This window comes from Corylus avellana, chromosome ca5 (genome assembly GCF_901000735.1).
Source record: "Corylus avellana chromosome ca5, CavTom2PMs-1.0".
NCBI classification, from domain to species: domain Eukaryota; kingdom Viridiplantae; phylum Streptophyta; class Magnoliopsida; order Fagales; family Betulaceae; genus Corylus; species Corylus avellana.
Window position 1 is genome coordinate 2657102 of NC_081545.1, and position 18914 is coordinate 2676015.

The window sequence follows — 18914 nt, forward strand, 5'->3', positions numbered from 1 at the left end:
AATTTTTTAAATTAAATTAATAAAAAAATAATATTTTAATCAGATAAAACGGTGGGTTTTGAGTAGACTAACGGAAGTTAACAAAAATTGACGGTAGAGAGTTTTCTAGTAGTTTCGAGTGACACAGGAACTAAATTTCCAAAAAAAAATACCCAGGGAATTTTTTAAAAAAGCGCGTTTACCTAAAGATTTTAGATATAATTTCCCTATAAGTTTTGTAAGGCCAATTCATACATTAAAAAAAAAAAAAAAAAACATATATATAATTGCTTAAATCATTTGGTAGTTGTCTCTCCAAGTGATTATTTATTTTATTTTATGATTTTCAAGTGATAAAAACACCAGGTATCTATCATATTAAAGGTAAACAAACAATGCAATTTGAAAAGAAAAATATAAATTCATTCATAATATTCTTGGTGATTTAGACACTCAATAATTTTATTTTTGCTGGTAAGGAAATTTGGCAATCGTGCACCAAGTTCTTTGAACATGACATAATATATTGTTATTGTGCTTGGGAGGAATTTAGGGTAGAGCGGGAGAGATTTGAGAATAATCTCTTAATAAAATCATTATAAAATAAAATAAAAACTCAATCCACAACTCTTCTTAATATTATACATTTGTATTATATTTAGTCGGCTTGAAATCATCAAATCGCCCTATGCCCATTAGACAATACTACTAAGAACGACAAAGTTGGACATACCAGGCTAGTGGCCACCATTGTTAGAGGCTCAGACCTACATAAAGGAGGACGACGCCATTATCGCCATAAAAGACACAGCAGTATTGGTCATACGGCTTTTTCGTGATTATGTGAAAAACATAGGGCCGTATTGGTCATAAAAAAATCCGAAGCCTTCTGTCGCTTTCAAAAATTTCTGTTGGAGCGTCACCCTACGGAGTATGCTGTTGGTGGACTGATCCGATAACAGATTGTGTAAGGGATGATGAGCTGGAAATGAAAATTATTCCCTGTGACAAGCTTCAAAAAAACTACCGTGAGCTCCTTCATACCAGCTGCCAAAGTGCGTGGAAGCCCGAATTTAAAATGGCAAAAAACTCACCGTTACAATTACAAACCCTACTATTATTTGAAGAAAAGTGTATAATTATTTTTTTTTATTTTTTAACTCTCTTCATTAATATATTGACAGAAAATTTTTGCTTGGCAGAAATACAAATCATATCTCTTATTAATTAATCTCTAGAAATTCTATTCTTAATATTTTTTAATGCTCTAAATTCTCTTTGTTGGTAACTTGGTGCCCTTAGGACCGTCTTTCAAGAAGGGCGAAGCTTACATGCGGTACTTTAGAAGTACTACAATCTGCGGTAATTTGGGTTGAAAGGCTGAGATCTTCCAAGGGGATTTTAACCCCAAAGCGGCAGTAGGAAAGGCTTTTTTTTAAAAAAATAAATTGACGGAAGGGATGCCCTTTAACTCTCCCATTCAAAAGTCCTCTCTCTCTGTTCTCTTTTTCAACTTTGTTCTCTCTTCCCCTCTGGTGCGCTATGGGTAGAAAAACTCAAAATCGACAAAATCTCAAACTCTCGGTGCTTGTTGATGTCGGCAAATGGCAATCATAAAACGACGGTGACCTCAGATCTCATCTAAAAGCCATTGAAAATGGAGACGGTTAAAAGGGTTCATTGATAAGTGATTTTGGTTAAACTATTTTGACACTTAGGTTAGGAAGGGTAAAGATAAGGTAAAAAGACAATTGGACAAAATTAGGCTAAAGGCTAAATTGCATACCTTTGGAGCTCACATTGGTTTATTGTATAAGCCGACACTCTCTAGGCTTTAAGAGGACTCTCGACAAAATTTCGTAAAAATTCTCCTTTAATTTGTTAGAGCCGCTAGTATGGCATTTGAATTTGATTAGCTAAGAGACTCTTTTTAAATTAAATACTTTTGAAACTTATTAATCATGAAAAAAAAAAAAAAAACACACACACACACACATATATATATATATATATATATATATATATATATAGTAGGTTTCTTGTTCTTCAAGGCAGATTAATGGAAGAGACAAAAAAGGAAACGAGTGGCCCTATATTGCAATCCTTCTTAGAAAAAGAAAAAAAGAAAAACGATGCAATCGTACGGTCCACTGAGCACCACGGCACCAATACCACGGTCAGAGCTGCATAAATTGGTTGTCCGGCCAAATAAAGGAAAGAGCTACGTAGCAGTCAATGGCATATCTTATCTGGTAAAAAAAACAAGAAGTAAAAGAGAGATTGAGATTATTGTTGTGTCACTTCTAATTAATTTATTATTATAAAAACGGATGTAACGGTTGAAATTATCACACGAGTATATCTTCATTTTAAATAAAACTTAAGACAATTATAAAATAAAATAAACTATAATATATTATTTTTAATAAAAAATTTACGTACTTCCTTAAATTATTATTGAATTTGACAATATTATTTTCAAATCTTATATTGTGACAAATTGTCAATGACAAAAATAACCTTAATAATCTAAAGTCTAAAACTTTTTTTTTTTTTTTAACAAAAATAAATAAATAAATAAAGAGGTGGACCAAGCCATCCTTTAGCCAAACCACCCCAAGGTGATGAAGGTGGTTTGGTGAATGGTGACCACTTCTAAAATCACATTTCAAATGGTTAAGAGATGGTTAGACCATGTTTATATCGCATCAAAAATATTTGTTTAAAACTATAAAAAGAAAAATACATTATTGTCCTTAAAAAATAGTTTAATTGGCTGGAATCACGCTTAATGAAACGGGAGTCACTAGTTCGAATCACTATCCCCCTCTTGTACGACCATTAGATGAATTGTCAAGACCTGATATCGTGTTAAATTACTACTTATCTAAAAAACTTAAGCCAAAAAAAAATAAAAATTAATCACTTAATTATTAGATTAACATTAGAAAAGAAAAGAAAAGAAAAAAGAAAGCATAATATTCCAATTATTTGATAGAGTACCAAAACAAGGAGCACCACCCCATAATCGCCGCATCGATTTAAATATATATTTGTTTTTCGGAATAAAGGACAGAACTATATTGGCGGTTTTCGACGTTCCGTAGCAATAATTCCATAATTCTCACAACTCACAAGCATTATAAAAACAAAAACAAAAAGCAGATTCAAACTTCGCTAATCTAATTGTAGCAGTTGATTATACGGATGCTGCTAATTTAGTTAGAAGCATCGGTTTTGAAATCTCACATTAGCATAATAGCATTATGTGATAATTATAAGATAAAAAAATAATTTGTGAAATTAAGGCAGTAGTCTATACACAGTCACACAGAAACATTTTATGGAGCATGACCTTACTATTCTTGTTAAGAAAATATAAAATATAGAATTTAAAAAACATTAACAAGTAATTTTTTTTTTAAAAGGAATCATGCGATTTATAAATAACAAACAACTTAAGCACAACGCTCAACAGAGACAATGTCTAATATACAATTGGTAATTTCCTTAATAAGGACCTATTTAATGCTACGGGATAATACATCATTCACTAAACGATAAACTTCTCCATTAAGATGTTGCTGAACATGGTTAACCTTCCAGCTATGCAGACAGTGTAAAACATCACGGGCTTCTTCAATAAGATGCTCATATCAGCTCCAATTTCTACCATCTTTATTAAGTGCCTGCACTATTTGGAAGGCGTCACCTTTCAGGACCACCTTATAAAAACCCAACCTTCTAGCTATGCAAACAATTAAAAACATCACGGGCCTCTTCAATAAGATGCTCATATTAGCTCCAATTTTTACCATCTTTATTAAGTGTCTACACTACTTGGAAGGTGTCACCTTTCAGAACCACCTTATAAAAACTCAGTTCCCGACCCAATTTAATGGCCCTTAATGCCATAGCTGCCTTCGTAATTTCGACCTTGACTATGTATTCTTTTGGTGTTGACAATGTCGCCATCACCTCTCCTATACCATCTCGGACTACCACGCCAACACCCATCTTCCTGCTATTTTTATCCACCGTCACATCCCAATTTGTTTTAACAAAGCCGTTCTTAGGAGCTTCCCATCGAAGATCATTTGTATTCACCCTCTTTGACACATCCTCTTTTCGGGACCTTGCTAATTGGAATGCCTCAAGAGATTCTGAGGCACACCCGATTGCTTTGGTAAAAGGACTAACCTTTTTCTCATAAATGAATGCATTCCGTCAAAGCCATAACATTCTTACAACCACCGCCATGAGTTCTATCTCCTTCTTGCTTAGAAATTGAAGGAGCTTCTCCAAGATAAAGACAAACTCCTCATTAACAATGTCTCTTTTTTGGACTTTATTGCCACGCATGTTCCATATAGCCTTCACTACCAGGCAACTCCACAAAACATGCCCCATGGTTTCTAACTCAGAACTACAAATGGGGCATAAAGGATCTTCTGTAATGTTCCATCGAAACATATTTGCTTTGGTGGCTAGATCATTGTGATATGCTCTCCACATAAACACCTTCATGACATTATGAGTGTTCATATGCCAAATTTGCTCCCACAGTACACTTTGTTGTCCCCACTACGTGAGCATTCCCCTTTATTCGACACAAGTAGCCCGTGTTGAAGATGATACTTGTAAAATATAAAATGGTTGTTACCTTTATATCATTAACAAAAATCTTTTTTTTCAAATACAAAATAAAAAATACCCTCAAAACACATTAACAAATATACTAAATAATTTCTCAGATAAAATTTAAAATCGAGAAACAATTTGATACTCGTCAAGATTCAATTAAGGGTAGGGCTAACAACTTTTTATTTGACCCTTGAATTAAATATAAAATTAGCGTATTAAGATTTAGTAAAATAGAACTTGGGTCAATTTGAGTTAATGCGATTAGACGTAAACTAGTCAATTTCGAGTCAAAACCACTTAACTCACAAATGACACATATGACCTGCATAAATTAAAATGTTTTTATTTTATTCTATTTTATTATTATTTTTACAACTAGAAAATTAAAACACTAAAGTCTAACACAAAAAAAATTACCCCAGCCTCATCTCTAGTTATAAAGATATAACTTGGGTGGTGTAATTCCATTTTATGTTCAATAATTAGGAATTATTATACTAATATTTTTGTATTAAATTACATTTTCATGTCCAATAATTGAAAATTTTGTTAATTAAATAAGTTATAATAGTTGAATCATGTCACTGCCTATTTAAATGGGTCTTATACTGACGCCTATTCGAACATGAATTTACCACCTTAATTTAACGAGGAATCAAATGATTTTTCAAAAGAACAAAGAATGAAATGGGCCCACTTGGGCTAACATGCCAAGACCCAGACCCGGTAAGGCAAGTGATCACGTGGTCCGTCCTCACCCTCACAAACTACAATCTGGGTCCCACTCTCTCTCGGTGTCTCTCTGCAACTCTAAGGAACAAAGAAGCCGTTCAGACACAAAAAATTCAGACAGATACGGAGAGGATGATGGAGGAAGTGTCAACGGGCACAGGGCCTGTAGTCCCGGCGGTGGCCAAGCGAGAGGCGCCCCCCGCCGTGGCTCATCCTGCTGAAGAATCCGAGGGGGTCTCGGCGGAGCTGGACAAGGACTTGCTTTGCCCGATATGCATGCAGACCATAAAGGACGCGTTCCTGACCGCTTGCGGACACAGCTTCTGCTATATGTGTATCGACACCCACCTCCGCCACAAGAGCGACTGCCCCTGCTGCGCCCACCACCTCACCCTCAACCACCTCTTCCCCAACTTCTTGCTCGATAAGGTTCAATTCCTCAGAAACTTTCAATTCAGCTTTCCTTTTCTTCTATTAACTTGGCTTAAATTCACCGTCTCGTATCAACCTCATTTTTATTTACGGTGATGACAATTTCACATGTTATTAGAATATTGATTACAATGATTTATTTTATTTTTATTGAGTCTCGATTCAGGTGAACGAGAGGGTTAGAATATTGTTTAAAATAATTAAATCGCCATTTCTTATCGAGTCTGGGCTAACAATCGATTAGAATAGTAAGGAGAGTGTTAGATCATTGGCTAAATTTGAACTTTATTGGGTAGATTATGAAAAATTATTTTCACATGTCTAGTCGCTTTTGTAATCTTACTATAGTTAACGCCAACGGCATGGTTTGATTTGGATTAAATGTGAAAGTTTGAATGTAATAAGGATAATGCAATGCACAATTTGTATCTTGAAATGATCTACTTCGAAATGAAGCTTATTGTATTTTCTGCTTTCTCTGTACGACATTTGTAGCTACTGAAGAAGGCTTCTGCTAATCAAATATCAAGAACTGCTTCTCCCGTGGAACAATTTCGTCATGCATTGCAACAGGTCAGTTTTCACGGGACTAGTTATGTTATGCTTGCTATGTGCATTAATTTCTCGAGTTTGTGTGTTGAGATTGTCTTACAGAAAAATTTTATTCTATGTCGTGATCCTAAGTCTTCTATCTTCTTTTTTTTGTGTGTGTGTGTGTGTGTGTGTCATGTTATTAGGTAAATTGGTTGTATTTCTCAGTTGATTTGAGCCTATATGGTTCATTCTCGTTTCTATTTAACTAACGGAAAATGCCTTTTGAGGCAAGAAATTGTAATTATTGATTTTTAGTTTAGTCTAGAGAACAGTGGATAATGGCCTTTTTCACAGTGCTATTTGCTACTTTATGAGATATCTAAATTAAATTTGCGAAACTTATAGGTTTGTAAGGGCCTAAAAATGGATTCATATAGTATTGTATATTCATGGCTGGTCGGTGCACTTGCCAATGCCTAGTTTGAAAATTTTCTGAAAACGTGACAGGGTTGTGAAGTGTCGATTAAGGAGCTGGACACCCTCTTGTTACTCCTTGCAGAGAAGAAGAGGAAAATGCAACAAGAAGAAGCTGAAAGAAATATGCAGATACTGCTGACCTTCTTGAATCGTTTAAGGGACCAAAAAGTTAATGAGCTGAGTGAGGTTTGTTGCCTTCAGTCTGGGCCCTCTATTTACAGCTTAGTCATTTTGATTTTGCCAAGTAACTTTTGCTACGCGTCTCTGTTCTATTTCTCCGGTGTCTTCCTCAAACATGTATTATGTCTTGTGAGACCTATTGCATGGTACGCCGTAACGGGGGTGTTGGTCCCCATAAGCCGATGGTTAATGATGTCTGTTAGATATATAAAGTGGACTCATCAACTTGGATGCCTAACTTTCTGCCTCTGTGTTCTTGTGCTTTAGGTTAACAAGCTTTTGGTCAGTCTTCATTGAAACAATTCGATTGATTGATATTTAAGTCATAGTAATTATTTTTCTTTGCTAGGTACAATCTGATCTCCAGTTTATTAAAGAGGATATAACTTCTGTAGAGAGACATAGAATGGAGTTGTATCGGGCAAGGGATAGGTACTCTGTGAAACTGCGCATGCTTGGAGATGACTCTAGTTCAAGAAAATCATGGCCTTCATCAGTGGATAAGAACACTAGTCACCTTATCTCCAGTTCTCTAAATGCCCGCAGAGGGTTGGCTGCAGGGAACCTCCAAAATAAGCAAGTAAATGAAAAGTATGGAGTCATATCTCCTGGACAGCAGAGAAAGGATTCTTTACGTGGATCAGACTCGCAGTGCATCAATCAATCGGGTCTATCTGTCGCAAGAAAAAAGCGGGTCCATGCCCAGGTTTGTTATCTTACATGGTTTCATCTATAGAAATACTATCCCGGTTGCTTTATCTGCAAAAGTTAATGTGCCTGACAATCACTAGTTGTAATCTATGAACTTCAATGTTAGTTAGTGGGTGAATGCTGAAAAGAGAAAAATATGCCAGAATCCCCCTAAAGATCACCTAGTGTTTTTGGTTTTCAAAGTAAATGCTATCTGAGATTTTACTCTTGTATGTCATGAATTTTCTTCTCCTGTATACTTGTGCTCGGATGGAGTACCCTTGGTGTCTTTTTTATATAGTATGTAAATTTAAAGAAAAAAGGAATAAAATATTGTTTAACTCGACTCAATAAAACCTTATAAAAAATACTTGGGGCTCAGGTAAATGTTCAGAAACTGTTTTTGATATATGCTATTTGGGGCTTCTTCTAAAAATGTGCTTCTTGGATGATTAAGTGTATTGCATATCTGTATTGATTAGTATTACAGGAAAATGCATAGCTCAGTCTTCCAGGATGGCAAACTATGTCCACAATATTATTTTTCTTCTATCTAGGATTACCCACATTTCCTTCCCTGGCTGCAGTTCAGTGACCTACAAGAGTGTTACCTGCAAAAACGACGTCTGTTGGCAAACAAACAACATAACCAGCAAGAAAAGGATAAAAGTATCATACCCAGAGAGGGTTATAATGAGGGTCTTGCAGATTTCCAATCGGTGCTGACTACCTTTACACAATACAGGTATGAATTCCAACTTCAATTTCTTTGTACCAGTACTTTTTAGAGTTAGCTGTACTACCATGTTTTATTTTTATCCACATGTAGTTGATCTGCAATTTTTGTTTGATATTTTGAAACAGTCGATTGAGGGTCATGGCCGAACTCAGGCATGGGGATCTATTCCACTCTGGCAATATAGTGTCAAGGTGAGTTAATTGTCTTGTATGTCATGGTAGACCCTTCAGATTTAATTTTTTGGGATGATAAATTTGTTGTCTGGCATTTGAAATTATCACAGAATAATTTATTCGTTTATTCTTTTATCTGTATCTCTGCAGTAGTAAATGAAATAAAGTACTAAACTTTTAGATTACTTTCACTGAAAAATTTGATCTATTGATGCAATGACATTTAGGGTAACTTAGAAGGCAATGCGATAGGTCAATGAAATTTATTCTTAGTGCCATCGATTAGCCCCACAATCAAACATTTTTTCTTCGTGTGAGATGCACACATGCATATGAGAAACATTGAATCATCTTGTCACAAATAATTCATTAAGAAATCAATGCTCGTAGTAGAGTGTCCTCTCAATTCAATAAAATCATGTCACTTATCTAATACAAAAGAAAAAAAATCAGCTTTAGGTTTAATCTTGAATAATAGAATATTTTGGTTGGACAAATAATTGTCACCCTGGTACTTGGGAAATTATAACTTATAGTTGAGGGGGGAAAAGTTACTATGATACAAGGACAAGATAAAGCTGAAATGAAAGTCTGGTTGTGAAGAATGTTTAAGTCCTGCAATTGAATGGAAGATAGAGCAATATTACAAAATGATATATGTAGGATATGCCATGCAGTTAATATGAGTCTTTGTGGACACCTTCGTATCTCTTGAATTTTTATATAGCCTGTGTGTGTGTTATTTTGTGTGTTTTATAGTTTTCAGTGGTTGTTAGATGATCTGTGGAGTGTTTTCTGAATTGACTGCTTTTTATTGCAGCATTGAATTTGACCGTGATGACGAGCTGTTTGCTACTGCTGGAGTATCCCGGTGCATAAAGGTCTTTGACTTCTCCATGGTAAGGTCGTGGTTTCAAGAACTTTTTGCTTTTTGTTTTGAGTCTGGTTGTTTTTCCTCATAACTATTGGCGAATCCTTACTGATGAAGACTCTTTTTGTTTCATAATATATATTGCATAGTATTATTTTTTTTTGGTGTCTTTAGCTGGTTTGTTGACCATTCCCTAGCTATTGCTCTCAAGGTTGTGAATGAATCTGCTGATATGCACTATCCTGTTGTCGAGATGACGACGCGCTCAAAACTTAGTTGCTTGAGTTGGAACAACTTTACTAAGAACCACATTGCTAGTAGTGATTATGAGGGAATTGTGACGGTTTGGGATGTAAATACTCGGCAGGTAATTATCAGGAGTATCATGGTTAGAAAAATCTTGTTCTATTACTTGGACATTATTTTTGTAAGATGCCTATCCCAGTAACCTGTACCTTTGGCAGAGTGTGATGGAGTATGAAGAGCATGAAAAACGTGCATGGAGTGTTGATTTTTCACGTACAGAGCCCTCAATGCTTGTATCTGGTAGTGATGATTATAAGGTACTATGCAATGTACTTTTCGATCTTAACCAAAATTTTTTGTATGCTTAAGATCATGTTTGGGATTGCGTTGGGAAGTAGAGCTTTTAAAGTTAAAAAGAGCTTTTTAGAAAATGCTTCAATTTTAAGCTTTTTCTAAAAGTGTGTTTTGACTATTTTTAGAGTTAAAAAGTTAAAGAAGTACTTTTGAAATTTTTTACCAAATATGCTAGCTTTTTGTTTGGCACAACTTTCTAGGTATTAAAAAAGTATCATTTGATTGCAGTCTGAGAAGACAAATCGAGGAGATAATATGCAGTAGTTGCACATGGAATTAATGTAGTGTATCAGGAAATTCCACTTAAATTGGTTTGGGGACTTGATTCGGGTTTTTTACTAGTTGGTCCCTCCACTAATAGTCTGTTTAATTGCATTTTTGCGCTTCTTTTGAGATGTATTAACTTTGAACATGGTATAAGCTTCCAACATAGCCTTAGATCAGTGAACATGAATCTATTGTCATCGATAATCCATTACACAAATTTTGGACCCTGCAGTAAAGCACCATAGTGGAAACCAAGTGCGCTTTGCATTCGTTTTTTGGTTTTCTTTTCACTTAGGAAGGGCTACCAGTACACTTTTGAAGTTCTGTGTTCCATGGATAAGCGTCACTGATAGTACACACTACCTATGTATGCTGGTTCTTATTCTCTCCTCCAATTAGCATAAATGTGCAGTTTAAGGCTTTGTTCCCTCAGTTAGGACTCGTTTCTTTCTTGTATGTATAATGGCTTATGGTTAATGGAAAGGCATGAAGGAAGTAGTCTCTCATCGCAGAAGCATAAGGCTAGCTTGATTCCTAGCATGCTTATCATTAATATCCAAATTACCCACTCTAAGTGGAAGCAGACTGAAACTTTGCTTTACTGTGGAAGGAGAAATTTAGTAGGTAATATTTGAACAAGCAATAAAAAATAGCATGGTTGTTAAATTTTATCTGTACATTTAGATTCTGGAAATGTAGAACTTTAAATACTTCATGGTTTATGCTCCCTTTCGACCTGTGATAATTAAGAAGTGGTGCTCCTAAATTCTAAATTAACCATATGTTACATCTTTCCTGTATATGACAAGCAGGTCAAAGTTTGGTGCACAAAGCAGGAAGCTAGCGTTCTTAACATTGACATGAAAGCAAATATATGCTGTGTCAAGTATAATCCTGGATCTAGCAATCACATTGCGGTATGCTCCTTTAATTTTTATTTTGGACACAAATATATTGTGCTAATTCAGTTTGCATTGCATCCTCTTTTATTTTCGTAATTAATCATTGTGGAGCTAGACTAGTGCTTTGCTCAGCATTAGCGACAATGTGTAGCAGCGCATTATCTACCATGCCTAAGAAAGCTTTTCTTTGGTTTGATCTGCATGTAAACTTGTGTGCATGCATATGCATAAACAAGTTCTGCTAATTGACATCCACTTTTGGGTGGGTTTGTTCCCAGGGAAAAGCATATGGTGAAAGGGCATAGCAAAACATCCTGTTTATGTGTAATTGGAATACAAATTCGTAGGTTATTTTGTCGATTACTATTTTCCAAGTTCTGGATCCCATATTTAAAAATGTCACTTTCTGCTTCATTATAATAATTGAAATCAAGGTCATACATAGGCTTGTCCAATGGCATGGACACATTTTTTTTAATATTTGGTATACGTTGGGACAAGAGAGCCTTCAATTACGAGATGTTTTTCCCTTGTCTTTGTGTAGGTTGGTTCAGCAGATCATCAGATTCACTATTATGATTTAAGAAACATCAGTCAGCCAGTCCATGTTTTCAGTGGGCACAGGAAAGCCGTTTCATATGTGAAATTTTTATCAAATAATGAGCTTGCTTCTGCTTCTACAGACAGCACATTACGGTTATGGGATGTGAAGGAAAATACGCCGGTGAGTAATCTATCTTTATGAAGCAAAGTAGCTGCAGTGTGCACCTTTAGTTGTCGGTTATTTACTTGCATAGATTCTTGTAGACAACTTCTGAACCAAGGCTTTTATGCAATTTTGTTGCCAGAGATAGTTTTTGGATTTAACATTTGGTCTTCCTCCAAAATACTATTCCCATTTCCATTTAAACTCCGCATGATGAAGGAGAGAGAGAGAGATGAAGACAGACACAGAGAGTTAGACAACTTGTAAAACTAAGGCTTTTAATCAATTTTGTTGCCAGAGATGTAAGAGTAATTCTAGAAGTCTCTTTTGCTTCCCTCCAAGAATGATGTGGTTCTTAAAATCACAATTGAGTTTGTGATTGATCACTATTTGATTTTGATCAAATTGTGAGTTTAAAAGCTACCTCATTTTTAGAGGGACACAAAAGAGACTTCTAGCATTACTCGTAGATTTTGGATTTAACATTTGCGCTTCCTTTGCCAAATTCTATTCCCACTTCAATATGAACTCTAGTTGATGAGATTCTTCCAAAATTGAATTATTAAATACTAATTGAAAAGGAAATGTACGACTCATCTTTTCCAAACTTCAATGGATTTGGAATCCAGCAAGACTGGTGGCACCTTTGGCTTTTTCTTTCTGAAACTAGTAGGTGGTTCACTAAATTCTCTTTTTCCAAGAGCAAAATTTCTCTCTTTACCTACATGCATGCGTTTATGTATGTATTTATTGGGAAGTACAAGTTGTGGTTGTGCCAGAACATATTCCTTTTCTATTTTAGTGCTTTGGTATTAGTTGTTAAATTAATACAATGACCAAACTTGTCAAACTCTTTGCAATGATGTTTACAGGTTCGTACCTTCAGAGGCCACACAAATGAGAAGAACTTTGTGGGCCTTACAGTAAATAGCGAATACATTGCATGCGGCAGCGAGACAAATGAAGTGTTTGTCTACCATAAGGTTAGTAATTTCCAAAGCAGCATTTAGTCCGAGGATCCTCTCCATTTCACTGGAAATTGGGAGAAGCCATTTCATGTTTAGGATTTAATATTATTGCATTTAACTGTGTAAATTTAAATTTTTTGAATGATATGCTAACATATTTATAACATAATATCATTTACACTAATAGATATAACAACATTAAATCTTGACCAATAAATGGCATCTCTACATTTTTCATTTTACTTAAAAATGGGCATTGCTTATAGATGTAACCTTGACACAAACTAAGCTAAGTTTTGGTGTCTAATGCAGGAAATCCCCAGGCCTGTGACTTGGCATAAATTTAGTTCTCCAAATGTTAATGACTCTGATGATGATGTTGCATCTTACTTCATTAGTGCGGTATGCTGGAAGAGTGACAGCCCTACAATGCTAACTGCTAATAGTCAGGGCACAATTAAGGTGCTAGTTCTTGCGGTTTGATGAGTTAGAAGGAAAGATGAGAGTAATGTAAGAGCAAGGGTGAAATTATATTGAATGTACATTTTTCTTTTTACCCGATGAATGTAATTTTTTTTTGTATATATATATTATTAAAATGCGGAAATTGGTAGGTTTTAGAGGGCATGGTGTATAATTTACAATTTGTAGGTCACAGTGCAAGTTAAGCGGAAACTACATATTTTCTTATATCTCTTTCTCTCTCTCCTGGCTGAATGTGTATCTTGATAATTATGGTATATGGAGGAACATTTTTATGTGTTGAATGAAATTGAAAATCTAATGCAGTCCTGAGAAAAATGAAAGTACAACATTGGTCAGTTCCTTTTAAGGCTGTGTTTGTCTTGACTAAAATCATTTTTGAGGGAAAATATTTTCGGGAAAATTATAGTGTCTCTGCTGTCTTGAGAGGTATCTTTTGTTTTTGGTTTGAAAAAGCGTTATAACGTTGTTGATGTTATTATTTCAAAACAAGAACAAAAAACCAGAATTTAAACTAATGGGTTTAAATAATTTTCTGTCTTTTGGTTGAGATCTTGAAAATGTTTTTTGTTTTATGGTTGGTACAGAAAAAAATTTCAAAACTAATCAAATTTACTTGACAATGTTAAATATCATCACCAACAATTCCAAAATAAGCCCCTCAGTAAGAGATTTTACGATAAGCGCAAGGCGAAGGAATGTAATGCTGCGGTAAAAGGGGTGGCTGGGTTCCTCTGCGAGCTATAGGGGCGGCGGAAAGTAATGCTGCAGTAAAAGGGGTGGCTGGGTTCCTCTGCGAGCTATAGGCGGCGGTGGAAGGTGATGGCGGAGTAAAGGGGTTGCTGGGTTCCTCAGTGGGGTTGAGGGTTACTGTGGGGAGGGTGATGAGGACAAATATGAGATCCACACAATCCTACAACTTTGAGATAATTGCTGAGAATATGCACAAGTATGAAGTAGCCTACAACACAAAGTTGTTTGTAACGCTGCATTATTTACAAGGACAAACAACAAAAGAACTCATGCGACACATATAATGCTTGTAATTGTTTTCTTGGAAGCCTGATCATGAAAGCTTCCTTATTACTTGTACACCTGCTGAGGTTTTGAACCTAAGAGCATTCTCATATGGGCAAATGTTATCTTTGGGTAGCCGGGTTGTTTAAATGGGAGAAAAGAGCGGCATCCGATTTAGTAATTTGAAAAAATATTTGGTTTGTTGTTACGGTACTCATCAGATTCGGTGGAGTAATGCTATATACATAAGACTTTTATATTCATAACTGACGTGACTTTTAAAATTATCATTAAATTAACTATCACACTATTATATTTTCATCTATTTTAAAAGCGGTATTACATTTGTTGGCCCAAAAAAAATTACAAAGAAGTGTTACTTTGGAGATAAAATGTGGATAAAAGTTATAAGTACAGCATTATTCGATTCGCCGAGCACATATCACTTGCTCAATGTAAAACAAAATGTTATTCTCTAATATTTTGTCTATTTTAATAGAATAGTGAAAATAAATAACTAAAATTAACAGTATAATTTTTAACTTAAATAAAGAATAAAATCTACTTAGCCGGATACAAATTCTTGAACCTTTAAGATGAAAAGACGTGTACGTGAGTGAACCACATATGCAAACATGCGTGCAATTGTAATATCTGATTTTCTAGAATTCTTAACGAAAACTCATCATATATCACAGTTGAGTCAAACAAAATTTGCTAGAAAATAAGAACTGGAGCAGATATTTCTTCTGCCCTTACACAGATAAAAGAAAGAGATAATATGAAAGAAAAGAAGAAGAAGATCACTGAAGCGCTTGTATTTTCATCCACAACTGCATGCCACCAGTTGCTCATGACGCAGATGATGTACAATTAAACCAACTCCACTGATTTTACAGAAAATAAAGAGATCCAGTTTCGAAAGATAGAAGGAAGGAGAAAGAAGTTGCATGAATCCAAACTTCTCTTGACCCATATCAGTAGTTTGTTGGGCTTGCAAGGTCAAGAAAACTCGAACAGCCTTAGTGGGGTTCAAAAGAAGAAAGAAAGCATGCAAGAAGAGAAAGCTCAGGAGAGATATCGCCAAGACATCTTATAACATTAACCCTATTGTTTGTTTTCTCATGCCATGACAACAAGCTTGATGAGCCATGAGCAAAAGCTCCATGGCTTCTTCATCCACCAAGTGAGCAGGCATGCTTATAAAAGTTGGGGGGAGGGGGGAGAAGAATATTATTGGAGATGGGTAGCTCTTAGGCCAGAGCACTGTTTGGACAAAGTGAAAGTTTTGGGTGCATATATATATATATATATATATATACACGTATGTTGAAGGAAGGGTGATGTCTGAGAATGAAATAAGGGTTGGGAATATAATGGGGTTGATGTATCTTTTTCTATGGAGGGAAGGGACAGGTCACAGGTGACAGGATGGATAAATGGGAATTTGTTTTCTTGGGATTCAAAATCAAACTCTCTATATATCTAGGTTGCACTTTTTGTCTTTGTCTTTTTTTTTTTTTTTTAAAAATATTATTATTATTATTATTCCATTGATGAGAAAGACGGAATAAAGGCTTTGCTTGTTAAACAAAATATACATTTTCAAATACTATTTATTTTATTTTTAAAAAAAAATTAACATTAAAACATTCTTATTTTTATATCACATCATTTACTCTTTATATTACATTATTTATTTTTTACTACTATTCAAATAAAAGAATTAATATAAAACAAATTTTTATTTTATTTTTTAATACTATTTACTTTTCTATACTAATTATTACACTCATTTTTTTCCTTACCAAATATAAACGATGCAGTACTTTTTGCCAAAAACACTCAAAGAAAAGAAAGAAAGATATTTTTTTTTTTAATTAACCACAAGGAGAATATATATATATATATATATATATATATATATAAAGGTTAAGCGATTAATAAAATCACGCATTTTTAAAAACTTGCACAATTGCGTATGTTTTCAAACTATAATTTTTCAAGAAGACACTTTCAAATGAAATAATCTTTGTAATTTTGTTTAAAAATACACTTTAAAACCTATGAAATCGTAGAGCCAAACGATGATATTGCGTTCAAATTTCATTCTTTGGCTACAATATTTTTCATGAAATACTTTAATGAAGAACCATGTTACCACTAAAATTGTTGCATTATGGCTATTTGGGTACAAATTTTCAGCCTTTAACTCCTATAAATTGTTGATTAAATTCTTTAATTAGTCAAGTTTGAAATGGGCAGAATTTTATTTTATTTATAGACAAAAAAAAAAGAAAAAAGAAAAGAAGGTGCATTTAAGTTGCAGTTAGACACTGTGGCCTTTGACCATTGAAAATTGATTTCTCCTCTTCTCAGCTCTGCAATGGTGATCAGTGATCAAAGCAAAAGTTTCTGCCTACCAATCCTCCACCATGATTCACATCATCTTCTCTCTCTCTCTCTCTCTCTCTCTACTGATGAGTGCTGAGCAGAAGGAAAGAGAAAGAACAGAAACAGAACCCTAGGGAAGTTTAGCTACAAATGGGTCTCCCCCAACAAGCTCTAGTTTTTGGACTTTTGCTTCAAATTCATACAAAATACTAATTCCCATGTCCTATGTAATAATTATGTTTTGCATTGTGAGGTCAATCTCAGATGGCCCTCCCTATTAAATGGACCTTTGACATGCCCTTTCAAGGGGACCTAAGCAATTCAGACAAAAACAAAAAGGAGGTATGGGGGGCAGAGAAACTTTCCCAAGGTATTTATTACTCATTGTTTTAACTGTTTTAATTTTCCCTTTTTTATTCTTTTTGTTTTCTTGCCTTCATTTTAGAAAAAATAATAATAATAATAAAATTAAAATGATTCTTGCTATGCAAACCCAATAGATTTCATTAATTTCTTGGAAAAGAATAGTTTATTAGTATAATATTATCTTTATTTTTAGGCCATTTTTATCCTTTTCTGACTTAGATATTGACATTTTTTTTGTTGTTGATATTTTTGAGAGAAAAAGTTACAAAGAGAGTAAAAACTATTTTTTATTGTTCCCACTCACATTGTCCCCTAGGTGAAAAATATATGAACTATGGAAAATAATTCTAGCTACATGAAAAATTACCGAATAATATCAAACGACCTTAAGCCCACCACGTGTCAAGCATTCAATCAATCATTTTTATAGAGTCTTCCATAAAAAAATGGCACATATCTCTTGAGAAGGGGATTCTTTTTTTAAGATTTGGCTTTTAAGTTGTTATTAAAATAATATATATGTTATAGTGTAAATAACAGTTGATTTATTTTGAAAAACTTTTAATAGAAGAGAGAAAATAAAGAAAGATTTTGAGAGATTCAATCATGACCGTTACTTATACTACATCATATATGCTATTATTAAATATTATTATTTTAATAACAGCATGTAAATCAGATCTTTTTCTTCGATTCTCTTAATCCAATTTTTATTGAAGAATCATTACTAATTTAGGTATAGAGTTTCTATAAATCTCTCAAAACCAACCATTTTTAGATTAATTGTCGTCTCATCAGTCAAAAAATTTCTTCAGCACTAATAAATCTTTGGACCAAAGAAAAGGAAAAAAAAAACAAGAAGTAATTTTATTAAGTGATTGACTTGGGGGTGTGAGGTAATTGAATTCCATATACTCGAGAGCACCTACTGACACCCCTTTATTATCTGACTCTAACCCTCGTGAACTCATCATAACCTCCTACGTCACCCTTTATCAATCCCCATTATTGGTGGGGGTCCACTTCTCCTCCTCTTCTCTTCTCTTATCTTCTTCAATGGAGCAACAATACATTTTCCTCTTCTCTAATAATCACACCCATTAACACCAATACAAGTACATGTGATGTTCTTCATTTGTAAGAATCAGTTAAAAAGATGATTGATGGAGAGAAAAAGACACGATTGATGAACATGTATAAGACATGCAAAGACTTGAAGAGAGTATGTATAGGGGATTATAAATTTGATTGATACGAGATAAAAAAATAAAAATATTTTGTATAAAAAATTAGAAAAAAAAAAATTTGTACTGAGTTTTTTATTTGAATAGTAATAAAAAGTTATAGATGTGATGTAAAAAATAAAAATATTTGAATTAATTTTGAAAAGAATTTTTTGGATTTTTGGGTCTAATCTGGTCTCATCCTTCCCTTTGCCAAACACAGAACCCCAACTCTCCAAGCCTAACGAAAATCCCATTGCTCTAATTTGGGAGGCGGTCTATTTTAAAGTTGAAGTACACACAGAGGATAGTAGAGTATGGGATTGTGTTTAAAAGGCTTAAAAGTACGTTTAACATTCAAAAAGTTTGTTTGAAAAAAAAAAAATAAATAAAAAATTATTCATTTGACAAAAAAAGTAAAAGCACTTTTAAGGGTTTAAAAACCCTAAAAATAACAAAAAAAAAAACACTTTTGACAAAAGCTTAAATATGAAGCTTTTGCTCAAAAATTATTTTTGACTTAACAACTCTATTTCT

General features: G+C 34.2%; 1 protein-coding gene across 1 annotated transcript; it reads left to right on the plus strand.

Moving 5' to 3' along the window:
• Positions 1-5425: 5425 nt before the first annotated feature.
• LOC132181413 (E3 ubiquitin-protein ligase COP1) lies at positions 5426-13586 on the plus strand. Its single transcript, XM_059594620.1, has 13 exons — positions 5426-5784; positions 6283-6360; positions 6829-6984; positions 7328-7684; positions 8256-8413; positions 8533-8598; positions 9401-9479; positions 9663-9818; positions 9916-10014; positions 11131-11235; positions 11765-11944; positions 12799-12909; positions 13207-13586. Exons 1-13 carry the CDS (start codon positions 5488-5490, stop codon positions 13375-13377), a joined length of 2013 nt encoding a protein of 670 aa, XP_059450603.1. The 5' UTR covers positions 5426-5487; the 3' UTR covers positions 13378-13586.
• The last annotated feature ends 5328 nt before the right edge of the window (positions 13587-18914 follow it).